Source organism: Neospora caninum, chromosome XI (assembly GCF_000208865.1).
Source record: "Neospora caninum Liverpool complete genome, chromosome XI".
In the NCBI taxonomy this organism is placed as follows: Eukaryota; Apicomplexa; class Conoidasida; order Eucoccidiorida; family Sarcocystidae; genus Neospora; species Neospora caninum.
The window spans coordinates 551257-568937 of NC_018397.1; the positions used below are offsets into that span (position 1 = coordinate 551257).

Consider the following 17681-nt stretch of genomic DNA (forward strand, 5'->3'; position numbering starts at 1 on the left):
CGCAGCCTGAGTTCAGCTACGTAGCACCCGTGAAGCCAACCCTTTTGAACGGAGCAAGTCTAGACACGACGAACACACTGGTGAGGCATCTCGGCACACGAAAAAGCTCCGGTGCCCTCCATGACGAAGCACCTTGCTTTCTCTCACTTTTCAGTTTTCTTGCCACCTTGGTCTAGTTCGACATGAAATTCCCTATCTCACAGCCTGTCAAAAGCCTCTCCAACAGAGACGATTCCACTGAAGTCAGGAGAGTCATCGCCCAGAAATGCCAAGGCAGTGCTGGCATTTTCGTTCGGTGGTACCGACAATCCAGCTGCGAGCAGCTTGACAGCTGGCGGAAAGGTGGTGCACACTTTGGGATGCGCGGCCGTAATAGAAAACCCTAAAACACCAAATCACGGTCAATTCATGGGTCATATAGCCCCAGGAAAAATCTAGAACCACAAGCAGTGTGCAGGTTTCCGTCTGTGACATCCGTCACTGGACGTCACCAGCGGTAGCGCTTGCAGGGCTGCGCTGTCCAACTGTGAGCGCGCTCGCCACTGGGGGTGTCTGGAGTACGCTGTAGGTGAGCTCAACATTCGTTCTTGTCTCTTTCGCGATACACAGACAATCACGAGTCAGAAGCAGCTTTTTTAAGCCGTTACACTTTTTTGACCTGGTTAGCCTCTCGAGATCAATTCGCTGGAAGGCCCTCTGCATGAGGATCTCCACGCAGTCTTTACGCGTTCGCGAGTTCACTGCGTGCCGGGAGCCTCGACAAAAAGAAATGTACACCAACGTTGCCGGTTGCATTTTCTAGTTGTTCGGTGAAAAGGGTGACATGACTTTCCGCGTTTCGTATATGAATAAGTGGATCGTATCTGGCCGTGGCTTTTGAAGATCCAGAGTGAGCACTAGGCAGAACGACAGGGCAAAATCGAGCCAGCGTCCACCCGGCTGGAGAGAAACGAGACCTTGTCCCGTGTGTTTGTCTCTACAAATTTTTAAATTCCTTTGTAGTTTTTCTTCTGTGACATCTTCTCCTGCGTCCAGAGTTTCTGGTCTGTTTTCGCGTGGACGCCGCTCCGTATCCTCCTCCGTTTTTTACTGCCGTCTGGACGTCATCCTCCCTCCGTGTCTCCTTTCGATCGCTTTTCTCCTTGTTTGTTTCTTGACGCAATGGATACAAAATCCGAGAATTCAGTAGCAACGGGGGTCGGCCCCGCCCCAGCCGGGCGGATGCCCTCGTACTACGACCCGGAGATCGGCGGAGCCGCGCGGACAGCCCAAGAAGAAATCGACGAGAGAATCTTCACCAAAGAGATCAGACAGGGTTTCATTCGGTAAGGTCCCTTAACCTATAGCGCTTGTCTCTCTCAGAAAGAGTGGGTCGAGGAAAGAGCTTGGGGTGTTTATTCGGTTCGTTTGTGCGCCAGTATGTGACGCTGGACGCGGAAAATAGCGTTATATCGCTGTACGGTCCACAATTCAGTCCTCGGATACCTGCCCTCTTCTTTTTTGCCTCTCTTCAAGTCGATGCATCGTGTTTCATATCGTCGAAACTGTATTGCCAGGTGGATTTTCCGTCGTCCGGGAATATGTCTTCTTGAGACCCGTAGTAATGCCAGCAGCAATTCCTCAATTCTCCTTCGTGGCTATATATAGATATATGTAACCGTCCATGTAGCTCTATTGCGTCTGTATTCCCTTGTTCGCGGGATGGGTACCTAATGGGGAGAAGAGATTTTTTCATGCAGAGCGCACTCCGGTGTCAGCTTGCTGACGAAGGGGAAGGCGTTTCCGAGGATCTTGTCCCTCCACTGCAAACTCCATCAAGCGGCTGTCTTGCTCAAAAAACGGAAAATCCATGGAGCCGGACAGAAACGGTAGCGTCATGTATCGCTATCTGTGAATCCTGTCACATCTCGAAACCTTGCTCAGCCCTTTCTGTGGTTGTTTTTTTCCCTCAGGAAGGTCTATACAATCATCGCGCTGCAGCTGATCACTACGGCGGCGGTTACTGCGCTGTTTCTTTTCGTAGATCCTGTTCGAGCATGGTTTTTAACCCACGGACAGCCCGTCATAATCGCCGCTGGAGGTGAGTCTCTTGTTTGTGTCCCTATCTTCACTCGTAGCCGTCGTTTTGCTCTTCCTGCGTTTCAGCCGGTCCCAGCCCTGTTTCCTTTGACACCACTGGAGTACTCAGGTACTCTGTCCTCACGGAACAGCGCGGTAGTGTGCTCATGATCCGCGTCCCATCGTCTCTGCTCTCTCCTCACCGAACACTTAAATGGGTCTCCATTTTTGTTTGCTCGTGTGTCTCGCGCTACTTGGTATTCGCGCCGTTTTATTTCTACAATTACCCTCAGTATCCCGAAACGTCGTCCATGAGTCTCTACGGGTACACGTCATTCTGAAGTCTTGCCGTCGGCGCCATACCGATCTCTGAGATCTATATGTGCTTCATGTCTTTGTGTGTGCCCCACCGCGGGAAAACCGGTCAGTCGTTTGATCCGACGACATATGAATCGTAATCGTACGCGAATACGTGGTGCTAAACAACTGGTAAGTCGTATGGCGTGAAGGCGACGTTGTTTTTTGTCTCTTTCCACTGTCTTTCAGTTGTCCTGCTGGTGACGTCGATCCCCCTAGTTTGCTGCGAAGGCGCCTCCCGCCGGTTTCCCTTCAACTACCTGCTGCTATGTGTGTTCACGCTAGCGGAGTCCGTTCTCGTGGCGGCGGTGACCGCGCACTACAGCGAGAAGACAGTATTGATAGCAGTGGCAGGGACAGCAGTGATCACAGTAGGGTTGTCCCTTTTCGCCTGCCAAGTGAAGTACGACTTCACGTCCTGGGTCGGGGTCCTGTTCATCTTCGCGCTGAACCTGATGATCTTTGGCCTCTTCTGCATCTTCTTGCCCAAGTGGGCTCAAGTTCTCTACTCCAGCCTCGCCCTGTTGCTCTTCTCCATCTACCTTGTTGTCGATACCCAGCTCATTGTGGGCAGAGGGAAACTACGTCTGAGCGAAGATGACTACATTGTCGCCGCTCTCATGATCTACGTCGACATCATCACCATCTTCCTCCATCTTTTGCGGCTCGTCGCCTCGGCCACTGACAATAACTAGGCGAGGGCCATCTCACGCAGCGCAGAAAGGAGACAGCATGGAAAGGGGTCGAGGGGAGACTTTAGACATGAGATAACCGTTGCCTGCAACAGCGGCTCCGTTGTTTTTGAAGTTTCGTGAGACGCTCACAGGAGGACGCAGGAGCATGGGGACTCGCGCCACGAGTGTACGGAAGCACACAGAGGATAGGAGGAAACATCGGAATGGCCGTCAAAGGGCAGCGCAGCTACATTAGTTTCTACACCAGCCGTCGCATGTATGGGGATGTTGGTACCCTGCGGGAGGGTTCATGAATTTGGAACGGTCAGTGCTTTGGCCACACAGGACAGCAGAAAAGTTGCGTATGCAGGTGACGTGCAGGTTTTTCGGGTGTATAACGAGGAATTGTTGAAATCTTTAAATGATGGTGGGGCGGGGGCGCTCGTTCGATGGGGCAGAATGGACTTGCGAAGAATAGGGAGACGCTCGCGATAGAGATCGGGCCGCGTGCCCGGAAAAACAGGAATCTTCACAGGAGTGGAAAAACGGTATAGCGACGATATTCTCGTTTGTCTTCTGCCTCTGCATGGTCGGGTTCCCGCGGGTTTCAGCACAAAGGAAGATGTGAGAAGTCAGCCCGTCATCTTGTCACGTTTTGCCCCGGACCTGAGAGGAAGGCTAGTACCTTCGGTGATCGCGAGGAAGACGAAAAGCTACCAAGTGATCGCCTTTCCTCACTTGTAAATGCAGCCTGCCCTCATGTAGCTGCGACGAGGGTCTCCTGAACGGCATGGCAATCTCTGGGGAACGAGTGTCGATTTGTATCGAGTCACCTCATCAATTCCCGTGTGGAGAGTCCTTTCAATAATTGCTTTTGCAAGGGGCCGCTAATGGAAGAAAGCTCAACCGAAAGCCGACGTTGTGTATAATGCTTTCTCTTCCGATATCCAGAACAGAACATCGGAAGAGACGAAATTGAGATGCCCGTGTGGGTCGTCCAGGTTGTTTGAAGCCACAGAACAACACGGGGCAGCGTATGAGATAGAATCGCAGATAATCTGGAAGCGCTTAAGATGTGCTTGTTCTGGGTCTTTGAGTTTCCGACTGCTCTCCCGGGAGACGTGGGCTATGGATCTGATGGTTGTGCTCGCGTGTCTAGGATATACCCCATGCGTTGGTGTTCTCTGTTCGCTTCCAAGTTAAGCGTGGCGTTTTCTCGAATGTGTGCAGCGTGGGGCCGAAGCCTTAGATGTGATCTGAACTTGATAAAGATTGGTGTCTTGGTTTCAAACGTCTCCGTGCGTCTTGAGTAACTCAAAGGAGCACCACTGGTGACGACTTGGCATGTACGCGGAGATGAACGCACTTTAGCTGATGAGAGTGCTGCATGAGACTGCTTGTCGTGCCTGACACTGAAAAAACACGAATCGCGAACAAAGGACCGTGCTTCAAACAGGAAGAGAACCCAGTGCCATGTGCAGCATCTTTCCCAGCGGGTCACCGGTTAAATTACGGTGTTAAACTAAGGCACATTACGGGTGTTAAACCAAAGCACACAGTTGTGTGGGAACAGCTAGACCACAAAGGAGCTGTCCGACCTCAGAGTGTCTTCGGGACCCGAAGAGGGTGGCGAACACCAGAAAGGGAGACACCGGCCGAACTTCCGCAGGCAAGCGTGGAAACCAAGGAAACCGAGTCAGCAGGAACACATACCTCAACAAGCGCCTGAGACGAATATTTGACTGCACCAGCCTGGACCATGTATACACAGGTTCTGACCACTGCTGTGAGGTTCATAGACCCTAAAACGACTCAAGATCGGCCCCGACTCCTCGGCAAAATATGCTTGCGACTGACTTGGCGTGGCGCCAGGGCAGGTTCAGGACAGTGAAAGGTAAGGAAAAGGCAAGAGCGCTGCTGATCCGTAACTCTTCTGTAGAAGCGAGGGGGGGGGGAGTTTTTTTTTGCTTGGAGCCCCGCTGACAAAGCTAAAACGATCGGAACCCGTTGGGCGCGGGGCCGTCGAAAAACGCAGGGGTGGTGTTCTACAAAGACAATGTGGTACCCAGGCGCCATTCTGGCCGCCTGCCGCTTGCCTCTGGGGCCCGACCTCTATGAAAAAGACCATGAAACTCGCCACTGGGCCATGTGAAGAAGCAGTGATACGAAAGATGCCGCGGCCTCGTTTCAGATGAAGCTGTGTGGTTTCTTTTTCGCCAAGGAACAGTGTATCCGAAACGCAAACAATGGAGAAACCCGTTTGGGGCCGAGCGAGGGTCTCCCCGTTCACGCGTAGTCCTCACATGCTTACACCTCGGCTGCGTCGGAGCTTTCGTCTCTAACAGCGGAAGGCAACCCGCTTCTCTTCAAAAGAAAACGCGAAATATAAGCAAGGTAGCCAGTTGAAGCACAGGCGAAAACAGCCACAAGAATGGATGACTCCACAGATCTCGACGCGCGAGATAAGACAGAGCAAACAAGAGGGAGAGGACCCAACGGGGGGGTGGGGGGGGGGATCCCTGGTCTCTCCCTGCGCTTGTGAACATATGCCCACAACTGTGACGCCCCCCAGTTGCTTCCAGCTCACAATCGCCCTCGGCCTGCGAACCCGCCCGCGCCTCCTCGACTGACGCCGCCTCTTCCGCCTCTGTCGCCTCCCCCGCCTCGGCCACTGGAAAACCCTCCTCTTCCTCTTCCGCTGTCTCCCACCCCGCCCCGTCCTCTCGCGACTCCTCGTCCCCTGTCTCCGCCTCGTCCCCTGTCTCCGCCTCGTCCCCTGTCTCCGCCTCGTCCCCGGTCTCCGTCTCTGCCTCGTCTTCCCGAGACATGATTTGGATTCCGGCTGCTGTCGAGGCTTCCGTTTCCTTTCTCGTCTCCGCCGGCTCTGAGGGCCGCTAGGGCGTCTTGCAAAGGCGGTAGCTCTTCGACTTCTTCAATGGTGAAGGCGAAGCTGGACGGAGCCCGCCTCCTGTTGCCAGGCGCCTCCTCTTCGTCGCTGGCCTCCTTCTTCGTCCCCTTGGCAGCCTGGAGCGGCTTTAAGATCTTCGCAGCGAAGCCAGGCAGATCGTCTTCTTGGATGTCGAAGACGGCGCCCTTCGCGTCCTCGCAGAGCGTCATGCACTGGATCTTTTCAATAAGTTCGTGCTCCTCGCGTCCGTGGAACGCGTCCTTCAGCGCCCTCCACAGGTAGCCGCAGCCTCGCAGCGGCTCGTGCATGCGCTTCATTTGCATGTGGAACGTCTTGAACCCGTCGCGGCCGTTGAGACAGGAGAGAATCGGGCCTTGCGAGGCGCTTTTCTTGTTCGCGCTCTCCTCGTCCTTCTCGCCGCGCGTCTCGCTGCCTGTGTTGCCTTTGTTCTGCTCGGTGACGCGCATCAATTCCCCGAGGCAGCGCAGAAGAGCCCTCTCGGGCGGCACGGTCTCGAGCAGTTTCCTGACGGCCTTCTTGAGTTCGCGCTCCGTCTCTTTGTCTCCACGTGTCGTCACCTCCTCGCTGTCACCCTGCAACTTGTCGATGTGCTGGAGCAGCAGTTGCCGCCGGACAGCGCGCGGCTGAGGCGTTCCGACCCGCCGAAAGAGAAAGCCGCCGTCGCGTTCGATCCGCCTAAGGAACTGGACGTCCGAAAGCTTCGCGAGAGTGATGCAAACGCCTGTTCGGCCTGCGCGGCCGGTTCGGCCCGCCCGGTGGATGTACGTGTCGACGTCCCTCGGTGGCGAGATCTGAATCACCAGGGACAAGTCGTCCACGTGCAAACCGCGCGCCGCGACGTCCGTGGCCACGAGACACGCGAACTTTCCTTTTTTGAAGGCGTTCAGCGTCGCTTCCCGCTGGTTCTGCGGAATGTCGCCGTGCAGAGGAGCACACAAGTGGCGGATGTTGGAAGCCACGGCGATCGAGTTCACTTCCTGCTTCGTCTCCGCAAAGATGATGACCGAGGAAGCCCGCCCTGGGGGCGTGTACAGCGACAGCAAGTCACCGAGGACGTGCGCGCGAGACTGCCAGGCGCAGAAGAGGACCAGGTGCTCAATCGTGCCTTTCTTCGCGTCGGCCGGAGACGACGAAGACGCCGCACTGGCTTTCTCCTGCAGCTTCACAACATCCACTACCACGCGGTCTTTCCGCATGAAACGGTCCGCGAGCGTCAGCGCCCACTGGGGCAGCGTCGCAGTGAAGAGGAGCATCTGGAGCGGAGGCACGTCGTCCGAGTCCGCTTCTCTTTCCTTCTTCGTCCACTGCAGGATCTCCTCGACGTCTTCGCGGAACCCCATCTCGAGCATCCGGTCCGCCTCGTCGAGCACGACGGCCTCAAGCTGCTTCCCGCCGATCTCGCCGCGATCCATGAAATCTTTGAAGCGGCCTGGACACGCGACCACGACGGAGACGCCGCTGCGCAGCTTCTGCAGCTGCGGATACTCCGCGGCTCCGCCGTACAGGCAGACTGACGCGAGGCGCCCGCCCAGGAGGGTGTCGAACTCCTCGTGGACCTGCTGCGCCAGTTCGCGAGTCGGGAGGAGTGCGACGATCCGCGGCTTCTCCCGCCTCTTCAGGCCGGCGTCGCCGACTGACGCGCACACGCGCTCGACGAGGGGCAGCGCAAACGCAATGGTTTTCCCCGTCCCGGTGCGGGCTCGCCCGATGAAGTCGTGCCCCGCAAAAACGTCTTTGTACGCAGCCTGCTGCACAGGAAGAAGGTGGGTGATGTTCCGTCTCTGCAGCGACTTCAGCGACTGCTTCGACAAGTTGTAGTTCGACAGCAGACCTGCTTCAGACGCCGGGAGAGCGTCGTCTGTGGACGCGCTGCCAAGCTGCTTGGCCTTCTTTTCGTCCTTTGCACCTTTGTGCGACGGCGAAGAGGACGCGTCCGAAGACTCGCCTCTCGAACGCTTCTTGGCCGCAGCCGCGGAAGATGACGCAGACGCGGCAACAGAGGCCGCATCGGGACTCGCCTCCTCAGCAGTCTCATTCGCGTGCCTTCGCTTTTTGAGAGGCTTCTCCTCGACGGCGCTCGCCTCTTTGCGAGGCGGACGAGATGCTTCCGTTGTGCACGCGTCGCCTTCTTCACCGATGCGCTTCTTTCTCTTTGCGGATGAACGGGCGTCGGTTCCCTCGCGGGAAGACATGCGCCGGTCCGCTTCGGGCGCCATCCCCACTTTTCTCGTCTGTATTTCGCGTCAGTGACTAACGCGCCGACAACGCAGCTTCCACGCTGGCTCTGCAGACTCAGCCACACAGATGGGGGGGGAAACGGAGCTGGGTTGGTCCCCAAATGTCAGGTGTACGTACACGTGGGTTCACGGCCAGCAACGATGCGGAAGGCGCACCGGGTCACGCCGCGCACGTTTCTTCCAGGCAGAACAGAATTTCTGCGGAGTGCGGGGGAGAGAAGAAGGGACTCCTCAGAGAGGCGCAGGAAACGGAGAACTGCCTGAAATGTATAGTCTTAGTACGCGGCCGCGGGTTTCGCCCAGGAAATTTCAAGGCCGTTCGCGGCTGCCAGCACAAAGGCAGACGTCCCTCCCAAACCTGACGCCACACGAGGCCTCCACGCAGAGAGTTGAATAGTCAGGTCACAGACAGAAAATGCGGTAGGTAAGAGGCTGAAGATATGCACATTCCTCTAATTCTTTAGCGGACCCCGCATCGCAAATCGAGGTCGCCAGCTGTGTGGGGCAACTCGGCGACACGGCACATGGGAGCGGCCGGCCTCCTCAGGAAGAAACGAAAGAGGGAAGCAAGAGACCCACGAAAGAACCGCACAAAAAGCAGAGTTGCAGTTCCAGCTCTTTCAAGTCCAGTTTCAAGCCTCCGCGCCCTCGTACGGCCCTCGTTTTCATGTTTCTGGCGCATCGAGGCGCGGCAAATCAGTCAGCGACTTCGCTGCTGTCGCTCTTTGCGGATCGCGCATGCAAAATTGGGCACACGAGCACGGGGAGCTCGTCTCTCGCCAACGCGCCTCGGCAAAGCTACCGGGGCCGGAACACACGCTGGTTTTTCGGCGTCCTCTCTGCGTTTCGTGGAGGAAACAGAGTGAAACGTCTTCTTCGCGGGACAGTGCGTTTTCGTCCACAGGTCTCCAGCCGATCTTGAAATGGTGTGCATGTGTCGCGGGGCTCCGCAGGAACGAGACAGCACAGAGGGACCCAGCGTTGCGAGATGGCAGCTGATCTTCGGCAGCGGAGAAAACGGGGCTTCCCACCAGCTTGTCTTTAAGACACGGCAATCCTGTTTTTTTTCTCGCGAAAGCTGGGAGGCTGAATGTGCGTGGCGAGGGAAACAGAGGAAAGACAAAAGCTCTTCGGTCTTTTGGGGGACGTCGAGGGAATCCCCCTTGGTTCTCGCCCTCCGTCCAGTTGCAACGTGCACTCCACGCTCCTCTCGACAATGGGGTAGGTCAAAACCTGCGTTTTGCATGCCCCTCGTGTCCTTGCCCAAACGTGGCTTTCTCGCGCTCCTTTCTCGCCACAAAAGCGACAAGCTGCTCTTTCTCCTCGCCTAAACTGCCGGCGTCTCTCTGGGGCTTTGTCTCTCCCCTTTCGGCCCCTCACGACCTCGCGAGGCCACGGCGATTACCAACATCTCCTCTTGTGTGTGTCTCTTCCTCTCGCAACGAGCGCACCTTTCCTTCACCCTCTTCTCGCTCTTCTCAATTCCCTTCCCACGACTCCTCCCGCTGTCGCCTGTCGCAAACCGTCCCCCCAGTCTCCTCTCCCGATATGGATCTGCGCACGGACTCTGGGGCCTTCGCGGCTGCTGAGCCCATGGCCCCCTCGCCAGGAGCTCCAGACTCGCCTCTCTCTGAAGCTTATCTGCCTGCCTCAACTGCCGCGTTTTCCGCTCTGCCACAAGCTGGCTTCTCGCAGTCTGCGACCTCAGCTGCGCAGCGGGGAGAGAAGGTCGGGAACCGACTTCACGCGAGACGACCGCGTGACGCAAACACAGACGGTCCGAGAGACAACAGGGCTGACTCCACACACACGTGTCCTGGTGGAGAAGACGCGAATTCCTGGACAACGGATCGACGTTCTTTTCCCTGGTCGCCTGCGTCCAGCAGAACGCAGCAAAGCCGGACACAGGAGAGACGTCTCAAGACACCTACAGGCGCAAAACACGCAGAAAAAGGTGAAAAGGTGGCGAAGAAACGGAACTTCTTTTTCCGTTTCCTCGATCGAGAAGGCGAAGAACCTCTCCATATCAACGTCTACCTCATGTACGTTGCCTTCGCTATGCACAGCACTGGAGCACATCTTCCACGTCTTCTCTCCCGTCCAGCGCATGAAGACACCTCGATCCCCCTTCACACCGACCCCTCCTTGCTAACGGCTCGGTTCCTGTGCGCGTTCATACTACTTTGCATCCACGCATATATATATGTATATGTATCTGTATATATGTATATATATATATATATATATATATATATATGCATGGAAGTGCATGCATAACTAGCTACCACTGGATGTATGTATATGCACACGCCGAGAGCCGGAGAACAGGAGGCGATGTGGACTACACAGTCGCCAGTGGAAGGGACCGCTCTTTTGAGAATGCGCGCCGCGACCGTACAGGGTCTGCTGGTCTCATTTCCGAACGTTTCTCCCTCCTATGGTGCCCCGCAAAAAAGGTTGTATCTTTAGGGGCGTAGTCGACAGTCATAGGGCAGATGGCTTTCATATTTCCACATGTACATATTTACAGTCATGAATGGATAGAGAAGTGGAGGTATGAATCCACATGTGTGTAAAGTATCTGTACGCATATCTCTCCCTGTCCTCGCAGGTATACGATTTTCGGTGTCCATTCTGCCTTCTGTCTTCCAAACTTCGTGTGTTTCTCCTTCAGGCTCTACTTCCGCGTAGTGAACTCCGTTTCGTACGCCGCGCGAGCGGCAGCAATCTTCGACACTTACCTTCACATGCGGTTCGGAGGCAACCGGGCTGTAAGGGCATCCAAGGTCGACATCTTGACACAAGCACATTCACACATATGCATATCTGCGGACTTCACATATATGGTCTACGGCTGTACATGCAGAGATAGCTATATACTAAAAATGTATATACGTATAGATAGATAAACCGACAGATATAGATGGTGCTGCGTCAGTATTGCTGTAGCCTGAGGGTTTGGCCCAGGTCCATTAAGTTTTCCCGTTGTTTTTTTTCGTTCATTCAGATTGGAACCCTCGTCTCTTTCAGCGGCCTCGTGACGATCGTCGTGGCTCCGCTAGCTGGCGTTGTCGCTGATCGTTTCAAGTCGCATCGAAGCACCTTTCTCCGCGTTTCTGCTCTCTTTGGCTTCGCCTGCATTTGTAAGGAAAACCCAAGTGCTAAAGACGGCGAATGTCCGCCGTCCCTCAGACAGGTCGCTTTGATTCTGTGTTGTTCCAGAAGACGAAAAACGCTCCACAGGTCTTACCGTTAACCTAGGGCGTGTCGGGCCTCTCTTTTCGGAGGAAGAAAAAACGATTGAGGCTCCAGCAACCTCGCCGTTCTCTCTGTTGCTCCTGTGGCAGTTCCTCTGAAAAAAGTCGAGACCGAGACGGAGGAGAATGCGAGGAGGGTAAAAGCGATACAGTGTCGTCCAGTCACGTATCTACTCATATATATAGATATAGATAGATGTAGATAGATGTAGATATAGATAGATATAGATAGATAGATGTAGATAGATATAGATAGATGTAGATGTAGATATAGATAGATAGATATAGAGAGATATAGAGAGATAGATAGATTTAGATGTAGATGTACATAGATAGATATAGATATAGATAGATATGTAGATAGATATAGATATGTAGATAGATACAGATAGATAGAGGTGTAATGTATGGTTGGCGAACGATGGTTTCGCGAGCATTTTGGCCTTCCACAGAGAGGAGCCCAGGGTTTTGTGGGTCTTCAAGATCGAGCTTTGATGTCATACGGCAGAATCGCCCTGTGTGTTCCTGCGTTCCAGCGCGTTTTTTTCGTTTTGCCCTTCGACCGGCGTCTTGGTCACGTTCGCGTGGGCGCCCTGCCGTGTTTCCGGTTTTTGCGGCTGCTCGGAGATCTGTTAAAGCGTGCAGAAACGCTTTCCCGGGTCTGTTTCTCGTTCCCCTGTCTGCGGTTGCCTCTCAGACGTGAACTGGCTGGCCGTGAGCGCGGACAGTTTCTCTCTCTTCGTCCTCAACACGTTCATGTGGAAGGCGTGGTGGGAATTCGTCACAGTCTGCACGGAGGCACTCTTCAATGACTGCATTCCGCCAGGTGCGCGAGTCCTGCAGAGAGAAGAAGCGCAGGCGGGGGGAAGGAGGCGACTGCGCAAAACAAACGGAAGACGCTCAAGAGTGGGAAGCCGCGGAAGTCAAGAAGCGGAAAACGAAGAAGTCGAAAAGGAAGAAGACGAAAAGGAAGACGAGAAAGGAAGTCTGATGTGTTGGGTCTTCTGTTTTGTGTTTTCTCTCCCCGCCATCCCTGTTCAGTGTTTCGCTTCTCGTTTCGTTTCGCGAATTTGCTTCCAGGACGAAGAAGCGAGTTGTATGTGTATCGAAGAATCGCTGCGACTCTCGCCAACGGCGTCGGCCCTCTCTTCTCTTTGGCAGTCTTCCTCCTCGAAGGCAACGCGTGGAGTCTGCCTGTGCTTCACAGTGTTCTCCACGTCGGCCTCATTCTCACCGTGCCTCAGGTTCGTCTCTTCCCCGCCCGTGTCGTTTAACCCGCCTGTGAGTACTCTTTGCGTTCGGCCTCCGCCTGTCCAGCGTTCTTGCTTGCGCGTCGTCACTGACGGTCTTTCTCTCGTTTCTTCGGAGTCGTGAAGGTTTTTTCCCTCAGGAACTCTCTTCCTTGTGCCCCATGTCTTTCGCCGATGTGCTGCATCTATGCATATGCACCGTTAGGTACGCGCTAGACACGAGTTTATGACTACTGTGCTTCTCCTGTTCCTTTATCAGGCACCACTAAGTATCCTGTGTACAGATGCATGCATGTGCACTCCCATCTCTCTCTCGGCCTACGTGTCTTCTGTCTGTGTTTCCATTGTGTTCTTCGCTCGCCTCCGTCCACGCGGGTCTCCTTCAGATGCTGCTTCTCTGGGTGTGGCGGGACGTGCCAGTGTCTCTTTCTGATTCCGCGCGTCTTCGCGATGAGGGAGAGAACGCAAAAGATTTCGCCCAAGGTGAAGCGGCGAGTGGACGCGGAGTACACAGAGCTGGGGAGGCGAGCCAGGGGGGCTCTCGGGATGCGGAGGAAGAGGCCAGTCTGGTGGGGGCAACCAACCAAACAGAGCTCTTGGAAGATCAAAAGAAGCGCGAAGACTCCCGTCGGGCAGCCGTTCCATGGCTCGTCTTTGTTTCTCACTTTGTGACGTTCTGTGGAGCAGGTGAGCGCCAAGAATGGGAGAAAAAACACAGAAAACCAAACGGTAGAGATCGTAAAAAAACACAGCCTGTTGTCTCCCGAGAGGAACATTTAATCGCGAAGCGACAGTCCAACGCCTTTGAGTGTCGGATTTTCGTCCTTGTTGTAGTAGTTGCGCACACAGGCAAAACTCGTGAAGAGGCGCTGCAAAGTATGTTTTCGAGACATGCCTGGCGGGAGAGACAGCTAGCCTCTGGCGAGAGACATTGGGAACGTAGCGAGAGACCAGAATCTCCGGCATGACGCGGGGTGTGACGAACAGCGTCCAGAGACCAAGGACAGTCGTAGGCCGTGTACACCCCAGAGCGTCTCCTGAAGATCCATTCCTACGGGACCGTGTCCTTCTCTCTTCCTTTCTTGCTTTTCTCTTTTTTCTGGTGTATTCCCCCGGTTTTCCCCTTCTTTCCTGCCGTTCTTCCATGTGCTCTTCTCTCTTCCAACACCCCCTCCCTCCACCCTCCGTCTCTCTCGTCGCCTTGGTTCGCTTGTTCCCCGCCTCTCTGTCTTCTTCCCTTCTTCCCACGGTTCTGCTGCCGTCTCCGCTCTTTTTCTTCGATGTGCTTCGCCTTTCCTTCGAATTCTTTTGTGTCTCCTTTGTTCCCCAGAGAGGGGCGCAGCGTGGGTTGCCTGACCCCGCCAGCAGGCGTCACACCGCGGCAGCCTCTCTGTTTCTCACTGGGCCCCTGGCCGCTGTGGCGTCATTCTTTTCACGCCTCTTGTCCAGTTCTTTTGCATGTGCCAACTTGTGCCTGTGTCCCTCAGGAATGACAGTGAAGTATTTCCCTTTGTTTTTCAAGTCGGAGTACCAGTTCCAACCCACGCAGACGTGTCTGCTTTCCTCTGTCTATACACTGTTCATCGCCTTCTTCACTTACGGTAGGTGCCCACGGCCCGTTTCTTGTTTTTTTGCTCCTCTTCATTCCCACAAAAGGCCTGACGCCTATCTTCTTCCCTTTCTTGAGTTCGAGGCTCTCGAGTGCTTCATTGTCACGGAGTCGCTCTTTGATGGTGTTTACATTTCTCCCGGTCATCGCGTCGTGTACGGGCAGCCAGCAGGCCGGTCAAGAGACGACTATCAAGCAGATCAGAAGCACCGGCGGTAATCTGCGCACATCGTGGGAAACTCGAGCGTCCATGCTTAACCGGCTACTCTTTCCTTTCTTTGCTGTCATGTCTTTCTGGCGACGTGTGTGACCTCGGTTTGTTGTCGACCCGCAGTTATTCAGCACTTTGCCGCTTGTCTCGGACGCCCGCAGGCGTCGCTTCTCTTCACTGGATTGGGAATTTGGTGAGCCGTGTCTTTGGGGAGAGTACATGGAAGCAAGAAAACTCAGTCACGTTTATTTTTCGTCCCCAGGAAGCGGTACCCAACACACACGATCAGTGGACGCCCCGAAATATTGCACACACGTATACGCATATAGATTTGTGTATATGCATACTCAATACGCCTATATATATATATATATATATATTTGGGTGTATCTGCTTGTGTCCTGACCTCTGTTGTTGCTGTGGCTATGCTGATGTGAACTGATGTGGCGTTCCCGGATTTGCTCTTCTTTTCTTTGAAAAGGCGCCGCGAGCCGGAGCGGGGAGAAATATGTTTTTCGCAGGGGGGTCTGGGCACCAGCGACTGGTTGTCTTTGTAGAGCTTTGCCGACTCTCTGACATGTGCTGTCTCCAACGCGAAAGGTGTACCTGAGAAAGGTGGCGACCTACGCTGAGCTGTGTGTTGTTTCTCCGGCGTGTCTCTTCTGCAGTTGCCTCTTTCTCCTTGCCTCCTTTCACTACCTGCCACTCGTCATCGTCTTCTACCTCTTCAGGTAATTTCATCGAACTGGGCTGTCGTGCGTTCTGGTGTACCCCGCGAATGTGTATCAAACCCGCGATTGCTGCGGGTGTATCCGTCCCGTATTTCTGTCCTTTTGCTCCGTCGGCCGCTTCAGTGGCAAGCGGAGTGCATCTGCATCGTCTTCTCCCTGGGTAGCCGAAGGGGCGGCGGAAAGGTGAGACCTCGGGTCTCCTGCGTAAGCATTAAGCATCTCTGCGAGATAGAGCTGCACATCTTCGTGCTTCTTTCGCCCTCTTCTCTTCACAGTATTTTCTCCCTCTCTCGGTTTCTCCTTCCTGTTACCTGTCTTCTTCCCATGTTCCGTCGTGCCCACCATGCCTATGTGTCCGTAAATGTAGGTGTGGAGATGCGGGGAGGTTCCACGTCTGGGGTTGCGAAGGCCTGGTATCGGGGCAGGATGGGCCTTCAGGGTGTCTCGGCTGTTTTTCCTGTTGCTGTGCGCGTTTCTCGCCTGCGGTGCAGAGGCGCGTTGCAGAACGCGTCGACGCCGATTGACCGGTCTCTGTTGATGGACTTCATTGATTCCAAAAACGTCGGGAAATGGAGTGCTATGCAGTCCGTGGCGACGATGACCTGGTCCCTATCCGCGCTCGTCGGCGGATTCATTGCTGACAGCGTTTCTTACAGGCAGACGTTCGTGATTACAGGCAAGTGACGAGAGGAAGTCGCAAAACCTTAAGCCAACTGCAGGCGGAGAAGGGGTTGGGGGCAGAGCGCCGCCCCGGACCAGAGTCTTTTTTTCAGAGGCCGAACGCGACAGTTCGCACTTTGGGAATGCCGCGTTTTTGCCTGTGGAAGCTCCCGAGTCCCGCGAAAATTGCCTGGGGCAAGAAGCCCCAACTGGAGTGCCTCGAAAACAGGATCTGAGTGCCTGGAGAGTGTAGCGGGTGGCGAAGCTGGCTTATTATGTGGCACGGCGTAGCAGACGCCGGTGACGCGGGGACGAGGGCGCGGCGGGGCGGCAGCAAGAGGGAGGAGAATGGAGGGGAACAAACCGGTGCAAAATGCGCTGAACAACCGAAACCAGATCCACAGTCTCGCTTCGTCAGCGTGGGCTGTTTGGAATTTCATGTTACGCCAATCACAGATGGTTTGATTACCTTTTTGTGCACGAGCACATGCCGTTCAATTGGTCAATTTGTGGCGTGCGGTTCCTTTTTTCGCGTTACTTGGAAAGAGACACACGGGACCAGCGGCTGAGACGAAGAAATGCGGACAGTTCCGCCGGAACATGGGAGGAAGAGCTTCAAGCAAACGTGTCTATTGCTGTCCTCTCTGTCGGAAAGCCCGAATTCTTCGCCTTGACTTTATTTCCGACCAGGGTTGAGTCTGATACACACCGTTCGCGACGGACCGACTCCGAGCTGGGGTCTGTGAACGTGGTAGGTTTTTTTCAGTGCCTCTCTCCGGTCCTGTTGTCACGCGGCATGTCGATTTTCGTCTTTTCTGTGCGCTCACCGAGTTTCCGTGTGTGTCCTGGGTCCGCTGTTTTTCCTTAGGGTGCGTCTACATCCTTGCAGAGCTCATTTACCTCCCGCTGCTGTGGCTAGTCCCGGCCCATCTCGACTCGGCGAGGAAGCCTCCTCGACCCAAGAGCAAAGGGAAGGAGGCAGAGGCACCGCTAGACGAGAATCGCCAAGGCGACGCGTCCGATGGAGAGGCGCGCTGCCCCGCATAGGTTCTTTCTGGACGCTGGTTCCCGTCCGCGTGTCTAAAGGGTCCGCAAGAGGCAGAGCGTGAAGAGAGAGGAGCGGCCGAGTTCGCGAGAAGAGAGAGAAAGTGTAGCTTGAGGTGCCATGCAGTGCAGAAGCAAGCAGATGGGGATCCAACTGGCCGGAGACGACCAAGGCTGGGCGTAGGGTCTGCGACACGGCCGGAGGGGCAGTCTTGCTCTTTGGGATTCGGTTTCGACAGAGAAAGAAAAATGTGCAGGCGATGTGGAGAGTGCTAGTAGGGGGAAGGAAAAAGGAAGGAAATCAGCAGTCGGAAGAGAGAGGTCAACACCCGGCAGAAGAAGTTAGAAGGATTCTAGTGGAAAGATGTACTAGAAAGCGTCGGGAAAGACGAAAGCGGGACGAAATAGCGGTGAAACGGGCGCGTGCCCGCCATTGCAACTCTGCAGTCAAGCAAAGCGGTTTGTCTTCGCATACATACTTCTTGGAACTGCTTATCCCCGCCGATGTTGCATAAAGTATGAAATGGATGAAGGATTTCGTGAGTCATGCTTCGACATGTGTAGTCCGAGAAACAGTCGCCAGTGAAACAGGTTGCCTGCGTCCCATCCGACGCGGCTTTGTCGGCCCTGTACGGAGTCGCAAATAAGCAGGGGGCTGCCTCGC

At 54.9% G+C, this 17681-nt stretch overlaps 3 protein-coding genes across 3 annotated transcripts; 2 read left to right on the plus strand and 1 right to left on the minus strand.

Moving 5' to 3' along the window:
• Positions 1-1161: 1161 nt before the first annotated feature.
• On the plus strand, positions 1162-3110 carry NCLIV_053810 (Os03g0795800 protein, related; the record flags this gene model as incomplete). The annotated part of the gene is made up of 3 exons (XM_003884933.1): positions 1162-1325; positions 1953-2080; positions 2605-3110. 3 exons carry the CDS (start codon positions 1162-1164, stop codon positions 3108-3110), a joined length of 798 nt encoding a protein of 265 aa, XP_003884982.1.
• Positions 3111-5672: 2562 nt separating this feature from the next.
• On the minus strand, positions 5673-8234 carry NCLIV_053820 (DEAD box RNA helicase, related; the record flags this gene model as incomplete). Its single annotated transcript, XM_003884934.1, has 1 exon — positions 5673-8234. One exon carries the CDS (start codon positions 8232-8234, stop codon positions 5673-5675), a length of 2562 nt encoding a protein of 853 aa, XP_003884983.1.
• Positions 8235-9471: 1237 nt separating this feature from the next.
• Positions 9472-15997, plus strand: NCLIV_053830 (conserved hypothetical protein; the record flags this gene model as incomplete). Its single annotated transcript, XM_003884935.1, has 11 exons — positions 9472-9476; positions 10139-10297; positions 10930-11026; positions 11263-11398; positions 12210-12338; positions 12593-12756; positions 13149-13449; positions 14250-14363; positions 14706-14775; positions 15251-15313; positions 15805-15997. 11 exons carry the CDS (start codon positions 9472-9474, stop codon positions 15995-15997), a joined length of 1431 nt encoding a protein of 476 aa, XP_003884984.1.
• Positions 15998-17681: the final 1684 nt, after the last annotated feature.